Genomic DNA, 11,488 nt, shown 5'->3' with positions numbered 1-11,488 from the left:
TTGAGTTAACTTTCTTGGAGTAATGAGGTTTCTTGTGTTGTTTTCCCTTCTTGCATGATTAGCATTGATCTTCAAAGTTTAAATTCTTCAGGGGAACACCAAGCACTAGCCCATTCTTGACAATATAATTCATTTTTCGAAGATGTATATGCCCCATTCTCCGATGCCATAACTCGGACTCAGATTCAATTGCCTTTGACAGAAGACATGACTCTTCTGTTGCCATCTCGGTTGACCTCATATCCATTACATATGTGTTCTTTTCTGTTGGAGCTTTCATCAGCACCCATGCCTCTGGTATCTTGAAACCAGGATACAGAACAATTGCTTCGTTTTTAGTAAAGTGCACTGTGTACTCTTTGTCACAAATCTGAGACACGCTCAACAAATTATGCTTCAACTCTTCAACAAAATTCACCTTCTCTAACTTCATTTTACCATTTGTCACAGTTCCAATACCCGTAATTCTACCACCACTCTCTCCAGCAAAACTTACCCTACCTCCTTGAACAGGTTTCCATTCGTGTAACAAATTCTTGTTACCAGTCATGTGCCGGGAACAGCCACTATCCACAACCCACAGATTGTTTACAGTCCTATTCAACTGTTCCTGCACAGTTAAAGAAAAGATTAAAATCTGGGGACCCAAGACCTATTGGTCTTGGGTCGATTAAATCTGTTAAACGGCCTCCAGTACTTTGATTGCCCAAAGTCAGTTTGAAAATGACTTCTGTAAGTTCTAACAGGATACCTCTTAGTGGATTGACTATGAGGCCATCCAAACTGTCGTGAATTAATTGAATTATAATTGGTGGTTTGTTTCTTAACTGGGAAAAACTGAGATCGATTTCTTTGACATCTTGGATTAGTCCAATGTCTGAACCTTGGTGAGTTAGCATTCTTACCATTATAGTAATTTCTATTTGTTTTATTCTCAATTTTCTGAGGCCTCATACTTCTGAATCTCTGATTTAGAGGGCAATCAGCAATTAGGTGTCCTATTTGATTGCATCTGAAACAACTCCTGTGTTCAACTTTCGTCTCAACAGTTGTTTCAGATGTTGAGGTTGCATTACTATTCGTTTGTCTAACATATGGTGGGACAAACGGGTTTAGGGGAGAGTTCTTTTCAGTTGGCTTATATTCCTCCCCACGTTTTAGTAACACTACCTCTTCTTTTATCTCACTAGATTCGGATGTCTTGTCCAAATTTGATGAGATAGAGCTAGGAACAGAAATCTTAACATTCGAAACGGGCTTACTCGTTTCGCGTTTACTAACTTCAGGTTCTTTAATCGAAACTTTGACAGGAACTGTCTGACTAATCTCAACATCAACAGATTTCTGATTACTAGGATCATACGTATAGTTATGGTTATATGGTGGTGGAACTTCAGAAAATCCAATTCCTCCTTTGTTAACTGGGGAACGTTGAGCACTTACGATGTGATCAAGCATTGCTGAGGAATTTATAAATTGTTCAATTTTTCTGTTTAATTCCACCACTTTTACCTGGTAATCAGCTATCTGTTTATCCCTTTCAGCAATTAGTTTGGTTTTTTCCTCTAACACTTCATAACTAAGATCAATTACTTGTATTTTCTCAGCTAGACTGGCTTTAAGACTTCTGATATCTTTTTCACTAGCTTTTATTTTTACCGAGTAACTGTTTTCTCTAGTTTTAGTGTAATGATGATCTTCTTTTAGCGTTTTAAATTGAGCGTCCAAACTAACAAACTGATCAGTTACTGTTTTCAATTGTTCAGACAGATTTTCACATTGCATACAATGAAGTTCAGAGCTTACCTCGGAGAGCTGATCGTTCACTTCTGCCATATAAGCTTGATTTTCTCCCGTCTCTTTCTCACTCCCTTCAGTTTCGATGTTTACCAAGTTAGCCTGTTCGAAAACTTCCTCAACTTGTAGATTCCAGTTGTATCCCCCTTTCTGTCTAGATACCATAGCCCTATTCTCACTACCTCCCCCACTCTGTTGTGCAGGCCTGTTCTGACTACGTTCGACTCTATCTTTTGTACATTCCTTGGCAAAGTGAACATTTTGTTGACAGTTGTAACATCTAACCTTTGATTTGTCAAAACCTGGTCTTTCGCCAACGAACTTTCTACCCGTTTTCTTCATGAATCTTTTCACCCGTCTTACTATCATAGCCATCTGCCACTGCAGATCCATCTCTTCTAGATCATCAGCATCAATCTGATCATAGTCTTCGTCCAAAGTTGCGGGATCGACTATTTTACCTTTGATGTAATTCTCATAAGATGCAATGAAAGATGCATAGAGAGCAAACTGCTGTTCAGCTGATTTAACACTCATGGGCATCTGTGAGTAGTTGTTGGTTGGAACATTTGATGAACAGTTACCAGTTGTGGCTTGAGGTTTTGAAGAATTATTTCCTGCAGCTACGAAACATACATCACCATCCATGTTGAGAGTCACATGACCATCCTGAGTTGAATTTGAGTGTGAGTCTCCTTTTGAGTAATAAGCAAAGGATTCTGACTTTGAACTTGAACTTGAAGTAACTCTTGCACCATACATTCCCGGATCCTGAACCTGATCAGTTGGTGTCTCTTTCCGAACCATATTAAGTTCAAAAGTTCGTAATTTATTGACTGTTGTTTCCAAATCGATATTGGCAAACTCTTTATCTTCTCTCATCAAAACCGTTTATATTTCCCATTTCGGTGGAAGAGCATCAAGAAGTTTCTCTACTATCTCCTCTTCTTTGTATACAATGGAGTAATTGCTGAGTTCGGTCATCAGGTGATAATATCTTGTGATGATATCATCAAGTGATTCATTTTTCAAATATTTGAACACCGAGAATTGGGTTTTTAGTAGCTTAATTTTGGATGCACGTATCCCCACATTACCTTCATATCGATTTTCTAGCGCTTCCCATAGCTCTCTAGCGGTTTTGTATTTCCCGAAGGTGTGAAGAATCTCTTGTGGAAGAGCCATGGTGATCGCCACATGAGCTTTACTCTCTGCCTCATACATTTTCCTCTCCTCCTCATCCATCTTACTGTACTTCTTTATTTGATCACGACCCTCAAACAAGGCCGTTGGTGGAATGTATCCATCTTGTATGCACACCCACATCTTAGCATCTTGATATTTAACATACTGTTCAAACCGATCTTTCCAAGCAACGAAATCGGTACCCTTAAGCATTTTCGGAGCCTTAGTTACTGAACCGACCTCAACTTCCATTTTTACCAGTTCTGTAATGTTTATCGAAGTCATCGCTGAAAGAAACACAACTCAAAACACATGGAAAGTATAAAATAATTTTTTATTATTTTGAACAGTGCCCAGTAGGCGAAGTTATGCTTAACTTCGCTTATACTCAACTTCGCTTGGCTTCTTAACTTCGCCTGATGTTAACTTCGCTTATTGACAACTTCGCTTAATTCAAGCGAACTTGTGAGACAAGCGAAGTTAATGATAACTTCGCTTAAACTAATATCTTCGCCTAAACCCTACGAACAGTGACGACAACTTCGCCTGATGAACATAATGTTTTTGCAGGTTTTAATTTGACGTATTGCGAGGTATGCGAAGGTGTAATGGGTTATTTTTGATAGTGGGAGATGGGTAGGACACAAAAACTCGGTATTTCAACATAAAATCGTCCCGCGAATAGTCGAACGGAACGATTTCTACACTCGTGTGATAATCCCGAACAACACAATCACGAGCAAATGCTCTGATACCAATTGTAGGTTCCCAGCCGGATCTACACGGAAGTATCTCGTAGTACGTAGGTGCGGAATCCCTACGTAAGACGATACGAGTGTTCGATGTGATATACGTTAAAACCAAGCACAAATACACGTTACAATACTCAAAAGACACGTTGTATTGCAACTCTTTAACACGTGATATTCAATCACAATTACACGTACTGGAATCGATTAACTAAAACGAGCCGTAGACACAGCATATAAAGCCTTCGACAACTTCGCCTAACATGCTAGGCGAAGTTGTCAATAACTTCGCTTGTCCACAAGTTCGCTTATAATAGGCGAACTTGTGAGACAACCTATACAAACCAAAACCAAACAAACTAACACGATTACAGACACTAGATACTGAACTACTGACATAATGCACCAACATAACTCCCAGTAATCGCACATGTTATTCCAATCTTCTTCACTCCGGCAATTGGGCTTCATTTTTGATCTCGCTAGTTCCAAATGGGTGTATCCTCTATTACTCTTCCAGTAGTCACTCAAAGTACCTCTTGTGCGTTTCCATTGGGCATGTAGTCGAGCATCCACATGTTCCATAAAACCTTTATCTGATCGCGACAAATTGAATCTTACCTGCATTGAACACATGTACATACGTTAATAATATTTATGATAATATAAAGCATTAAACTTTTGAGACAGTTAGAAGTAAAAAAAAAAACATAGACAACTTACTTGTAACTTTTCATACATCTGATTTTTCACATCATGTGGTATCAACTCCCATTTATGGTAATTCATTGGACAAACACTACGGATTACAATCCCACACTCAGTTGCGAATTGTGTGGATGAAGTCAAAACAAAGTTTTTTGTACTGGGAGCAATGGTTAAAGAAATTTTAGAACCTTCAGGCATATTATCCAAAGCATTTATAGCACTACGATTTATACTTGGACCACGCCTATTTGGTTCATCAACTGGTGTCTGATCTACATGTTGATCAATATTATTTTAAAAGCTAAGCCATGTATAATCATTTGACATTAAGTGGCAGGCCTTGTCCCGAGTCACAATGGGTATCATCAGGGCCGACCCTTAAACCCAAGCCCTAGCTTAGCACCACCAAATTTTAAAGGGCCCTGTTTATATTTTTTTACATCTATATATTAAATAAATAAAGGAGCTATCTATTAATCTGCTATATTGTCCAAGTGGTTATAGCGCATGTTTTTTGGTTTTTGTTGATATGTGTAATGGGTGTTCGAATCTCATCACGCTCAAATTTAAATAAGATTTGTTTCGTTTTCTTTTCTTCACTACATGATCAGGATGTTTTCCATGCTGATTTTTAGTGAGATGTTCTAGTTGCCGTAAGAAATCATCTCCATTGATGGCTTTAGGTGCTAGCCTTGTCTCTCGTTTTCCATCAAAATCCCGTGCTTTCCACCATGAGTGATTAACGGGAAGAAATCTTCTATGGCCTACATATGCTATTTTTTCTCGTATATGTATACTGAATGCATCTTTGTTACATGTAGGACATGCCATGTAGCCACTCGTGCTCCATCCAGACAAGTAGCCATACGCAGGAAAATCACTGATTGTCCATAGAAGTGCAGCACGCACGTTGAATCTTTGGTTTGATTCACAATCATACGTTTCAACACCCTTCTCCCATAGAAGTTTTAACTCATCTACTAGCGGACACAGAAATACATCAATATCCTTTCCTGGCGACTCTCTTCCAAGAATCAGCAATGTCATCATAAATGAAGCATCGACCATAGACTTCCACGGAGGCATATTATAAGGTATAAGCATAACTGGCCACATACTGTAATGAGAGACTCATCGCGCCAAAAGGATTGAAACCATCGCTTGCAAGCCCTAAGCGAACATTTCTAGGATCTTTTGCAAAATCAGGAAACATAGTATCAAAATGTTGCCATGCATTTCCGTCTGCTGGATGCCTAAGAACCCCCTCCTCTTTGGCTCTATGTCGATCATGCCATTGCATTTCCTTAGCAGTGTACCTCGAGGCATATAATCGCTTAGGTCTACTTGTAACGGGAAAGTAACGTAATACTTTTACTGGTTTTTTTGTACTCTTACTTTTTTCATCATAACGACTTGTGCCACACTTTGGACAATTTTGTAATTCTGCATTTTCTTTCCAAAACAATGCACAATCATATCTACAAACATGAATAGATACGTATCCTAGTCCAAGAGTACACAAATACTTTTTTGCCTCATAATGGTTCTTTGGCAAGTTGAAGTCCTTGTAAGCCCGACTAAATAGATTCAAGATCATATCCATCGCCGCATTTGTCATTTTACATGTTACCTTAACATTCATCAACTCAAGTAAAAAGCCTAGTACCGAAAACTCTTCGCACCCAGGATATAAAGGCTTCTCCATATCGACAAATAACTTCTCCACATTTGGGTCATTACGTGCACTAGAAGGATCAGCACCGTCCCTGAAGTTTTCAAATTCGGTGTCACCACCCATAGGAAAAGCATCACCAAGTAAATCATCGACACCGTCATTTGATTCGTTTTCACTTTCTTCACTCTCATTGTTTGTTTCCTCTGATTCATAACCTGGTATATGTTCACCATGATATACCCATACAGTGTATGACAACTCAAAACCGTTGTGTATGATATGATTAGCAACAACTGTGGAAGTGTGTTTTAATACATTTCCACACTTTTACAAGGACAATGTATTCGACCTTCACTGTCAGCGTATGTTTCAGCCCTTTTAGCAAAATCAAACGCTCCTCTAATGAATGTTGGATCAACCTTATTCGTGATTTTAGTCCAGCTCTTATCCAAATTCATTGCAAAATTCTACTTAACAACAAATATACATAAACAAGAATTTAACATTTTGCACATATTAATTAAAATAAAGTTGGATTGTAAAAAATAAAAAACAGGTCTGAATTGATTGTAACTTGGCTGCTAGCATAGATAATGAATACCGCTAATAGTGATTGTTTACGCTAAGACTATTTCAAAATTCAAGCAAAGGCAAACGACTAATGGAATTTCTATACCTACTAATTTCACGAATAGTAATAATAATCACTAGTGGCGAAGCTTGACCAAAATCATCGGGGGGCTGAAGTTATGGATCCAGAAAATTTCGGGTCAGCAGTTCGGTTTGGTTCAGGTCAAAGTCAAACAATAAAAAATTTTCGAGTCGACGGGGCGGGGCGGGTCAAACAATATAAAATCTAAATAAATACTTTTTCTTCATTCATTCAAAAGACCGTTCTTACAAAAAAACCAAATACATATTTTGTTAACAACAAAAGACCTAAAATACTTATGACGATCTAAGAATGACATTGCAAAAAAGGGTGATTGGGTGAGTACCTGGTAGAAGAATTACAAAGCAGCCCGACGACCTTTAAGATCTTTGAATTCATTGATTATGAACTCCGAATCAAATGTCTCAGCAATTTCTTTTTCTATGTAAATCACCAAACTATTCGTGAGATACTCGTTTGACATCTTATTGCGAAGACGATTCTTGAATATTTTCATTGCTGAAAATCCCCTTTCTGTTGTTGCTGTGGAAACTGGAAGTGTTAAGATTAACTGAATCAACCTATCAACCAAATAGTACGTCTCACACTTCTGAGTGTCCATAAGATATTTGCATAGATCAGAAATACATGATACACCTCTTAGCTTGGTATTGTTTGTCATTTCAACATTAAAAACCACCAACTGATCTCGTAAAGGAATCTTCTCCGGCTCTGTAAAATCTTCAGGATTATACTTCTCAACAAGCAGACAAATCTCATCAACATTGATCTTTTGGAAGCCAAACTAGAACTAAGAGATAACAACTCAATCGTGTGGTCATTGAATCTACTATCCAACTCATGTAAAGACATCTACTCGGTAATAATGTTCAAATGTAACATGGAGATCTTTTTTACAAGGCCGGTACCGAGTAGAAGTGTATGGAGCGCTCATATCCGACATTTCTATTGTATACTTGTTACAAAAACAAGTAACTTTTTCAAAAAATGAAACCCATCCAGTGTTTCTATAATCATTTAGACTAACCTTTGTTGATGAAACTAACGCCGTGGAATTATGAATATCTTGGTTTTTCTTTTGTAATGCTTGAGAAAGTGTATTTGTTCTTCCCAATACTTCCTTCATCAAGTGAAGAATAAACACAAACTCAAATGAGTGCATGATCTGGTGAGCTGCATCGGCATCTCCACGTTGATCAAAAGTAGTATGGGATACGTCTTTAATTATTCCTATGAGAACAACAAGAGTGACAGAATACATGTTAAGCAAACTACAAATGGAGTTATAATGGGTGTTATGGCACGGAAATTTGACACTGTGGATACGTTATCATGGCATATGTTCTTGGATCAGTTATCCTTAGCAGATCTGTCAGGATCAAGGATCCTCAGCAATTGGTATTACTAACGATTGTTTCTCATGTGTAGGTTAATATTTGATAGGTATAACGGCTATAGGACGTGGTCTACCTAATATTTCGCTACAAGGCACCTTCAGCACGTGGTCAAATGGCTGTAACACGTTTAGTGAGGATAATGGCGGATTTATAGGACTTCTTGTTTACTCACAAATAATAGCGTATTGAGGATATGTTATTCTTGTAGACATGTCTGGATGAATTATCCTTCCGAAGAGTTCCAGAGTTGTGTCAGGATCATGGATCCTCGGTATTTGGTGTTATTAACCATTGTTTCTTATATGAAAGATGATATTTATCAAGTGCAACGGCTCCTAGACTTAGTCTTCCACTTATTTCGCTACTGGACTTCTATGGCACATGGTCAAAGTGATGGGAGTGGCTAGTGGAGGAGTTGCGGATTTTTAGGAGTTATTGTTAGGATATTTTTTGTATTTAATGAGGCTTGATCAGTTAGGGTTAAGATAGAACACATTCTTCACGACTTACACTTCATTCTCTGTAACTCTAGCAGTTAACACACACCTAGTAATCATTGTATTCGCTGATCATAGCTTCCAACCCTTGTAACCCAATTTTCATATTAATAAAGTGGTGATAGTCGATTTGTCATCACCCGGGGTTTTTTTATTTTGATCTGAACAGAGTTAAAAGGTTTTTCCTCGCAACAAATCACTGTGTTTATTCCATTTTCGTTCATATAATTGTTATTGTCATCATAGCACTAGACCTCACATTGACAGATTTGGATACATTATCCTTAGCTGATTTTTATCCAAAACAATTTGGCGCCCACCGTGGGGCTATTGGGTCTATAATCCATATCATTCATATCAATTTTTAATTTTTTCATACCCATATCACTATCAATGGTCTCTCAATCAACCTCTGCTTCATCAACCATGCCAACATCGGTTCCTCTCTCATCAAGGACTCTAACCGATGCCTCCGCCAATCACGGGAGCACAACGGCCTGCTGCTGCTGGAAGCAAGATGCAACTACCAGTCTTCCAGAGCTCAAAAACCGCTGCTGCTGTGCAGGTGGTTAACACTAATAGTGATGTTTCATCTATGTTTTCGCAGGTTAAAGCATACATGGAGCAGTAGAACAAGACTAACCAGAGGATCCTTCGTGAGATTGAAGATCTCAAGAAGACTAAGAGGCCAGTAGAGGATCACACTCCTCTAACACCCAGGATGCTGAATTTCACCAGTCCAGGGTCCATGGATCAGTTCTCTCAAGGATCATCTATCCTTCAACAGGGGTCCATGGGTCCACAAGCTCAAGGATCCTCACTGTTTCAGCAAGGATCATCTATCCTTCAACAAGGATCCCTGGGTTAGCAAACTCAACGATCCCCATACTTCCAACAAGGATCATCCATCCTTCCACCAGGATCCTCTGGGTTATATCACCATGGATCCTATAATTCCCAACCTCAAGGATACTTCTTTTAGAATCAAGGATCCTCAGGAGTCTAACATCAACGATCCTCCGAAGTCCATGAAGGAGATTTCATTCCCATGCAGACTATCGCGTCAGGTGGTCCAAATCCTATCGCTGACTCTTCTTATCCCATATACTCATCCGAGATGCCAATCGTCACCCAGCAAAATTTGTATGATCCTTTATCCTTAGATGCTAACCGTAGTTCCATGCAGGATGCAGGTATCAACCAAGCTATGGCCAAGGAGCTACAGAAGCTCAAGGATATGATATCCAGTGTTCCCGGGGTGATACGACCAATCCCAGAGATACCTGAGGGAAGCCACAAGTTATCTAGATTTGCTCCGCCTATTTGTGATGCTGAAATCCCGAAGCGATTCCAAACCCCCAACATGAAGACTTATGATGGAACCACTGATCCTGAAGAACATGTGGCACAATACAGAGAAAGGATGGAGATCAACCCCATTCCTGAGAGACTCAAGGAAGCTTGCTTGTGCAAAGGCTTCGGATCTACACTCACATGATCAACATTAAAATGGCTGTCTCTAGATGAAGTAAGGAACAGAGCATTAGGTTTATACGGCTGGAAGATGATAAAAGGATCCAAGAAAGATTGGGGGATCAAACAAAGCAAGAATCCCCAGACAAGAATAAAGGATCCTCATACAGGAACAACAACTCAAAGCCGTACACCAAGTTCAATAATCTAAACGTACGAGCAGTCGAAAAAAGAGATTATGATAAAGACTATTCCTGCATCTCCGAGTATTGTTTCTCCGTAGATACCCATGGCTTGATCTGTGCCATGAAGGATCTAGGGTAGAAAGCAAAGTGGCCTCGTAAGAATGAGAAGACAACCACCTTCAAAGACAATTCCAAGTTGTTTGCCTTCCACGAAGATTTTGGCCACATGACAGGCGAATGCATTGGTTTAAGGAGGGAAATTGGATACCTCCTGAGCAAGGGCCACTTTAAAGAGCTCTTGGGAAGGAAGAAATCCAAGATCCTGAAGATCTTCCACAGAAAGCGACACCCCCACCACCAGATGCTCACGTGATCAACTTCTTATCCAGAGAATACGACATATCACAAACTTCTTGTCCCGCAGAAGAATTCGAGTTGGATGATGAAAGAAGACCACTCATCCCCACTACTCGAGTGACTAATGAGAGAATCTTCTTCGACTCAAGTATCCGGGATCCTCACCAGGATGAGCTAAATGTGCGGACGGTCAATTTCATCTCTGGAGGTTCAGACATATGTGGAACTTTCTTCTCCGCAACAAAAAGACTCGCCAAAGAGATCAAGTTGGATAACGGAGACCGACCAATAGTATCCACCACTTTAACGACGGATAAAAGGATCTTCTTTGATGAGGAAGATAAATCAAGCATCCAGGATCCTCATCATGGCGGTTTGATTGTTACTTAGTTTATTGCTAACCATTATGTACGCAGGATCCTTGTCGATGGCGGAAGTTCGGTCAACATCATCCAACATGATGTCCTTCAAAAGATGAACATACCAGACTCGAAAATCGTCCCGAGGACGTCGGTGTTAGTTGGCTTTAGTGGGGAAACCAAGAAGACATTGGGGGACATCAAACTCCCAATATACATTGAAGGGTTAAACTCTTACCAAAAATTTTGTGTTATAGATAACCTTTCTTGTTGCAATGTTATTTTAGGTAGGCCTTGGTTACATGGAATGAAGGCGCTGGCTTCTATTTACCACCAATGCATTAAAATCCCAACTCCTTGGGGAGTAGTGAGGATAGACAGTGATCAAGCGGAGGCCAAGAACTATTATTCTTCATCAATGAAGCCAACAACC

The 11,488-nt window shown here is 39.4% G+C and overlaps 1 protein-coding gene across 1 annotated transcript; it reads right to left on the bottom strand.

Moving 5' to 3' along the window:
- Positions 1–7,124: 7,124 nt before the first annotated feature.
- LOC143563021 (uncharacterized) lies at positions 7,125–8,048 on the bottom strand. The gene is made up of 2 exons (XM_077050668.1): positions 7,815–8,048; positions 7,125–7,571 (listed from the first exon to the last, which is right to left on the bottom strand). The coding sequence occupies exons 1-2, from the start codon at positions 8,046–8,048 to the stop codon at positions 7,125–7,127; spliced, it is 681 nt and encodes a 226-aa protein (XP_076906783.1).
- Between the last annotated feature and the right edge of the window lie 3,440 nt (positions 8,049–11,488).

This window comes from Bidens hawaiensis, unplaced genomic scaffold, assembly GCF_021521415.1.
Source record: "Bidens hawaiensis isolate Kalapana, Puna unplaced genomic scaffold, B.hawaiensis_p1.1 tig00001179_1, whole genome shotgun sequence".
Lineage (NCBI taxonomy): Eukaryota > Viridiplantae > Streptophyta > Magnoliopsida > Asterales > Asteraceae > Bidens > Bidens hawaiensis.
This window is presented reverse-complemented; position numbering and strand designations above follow the sequence as displayed.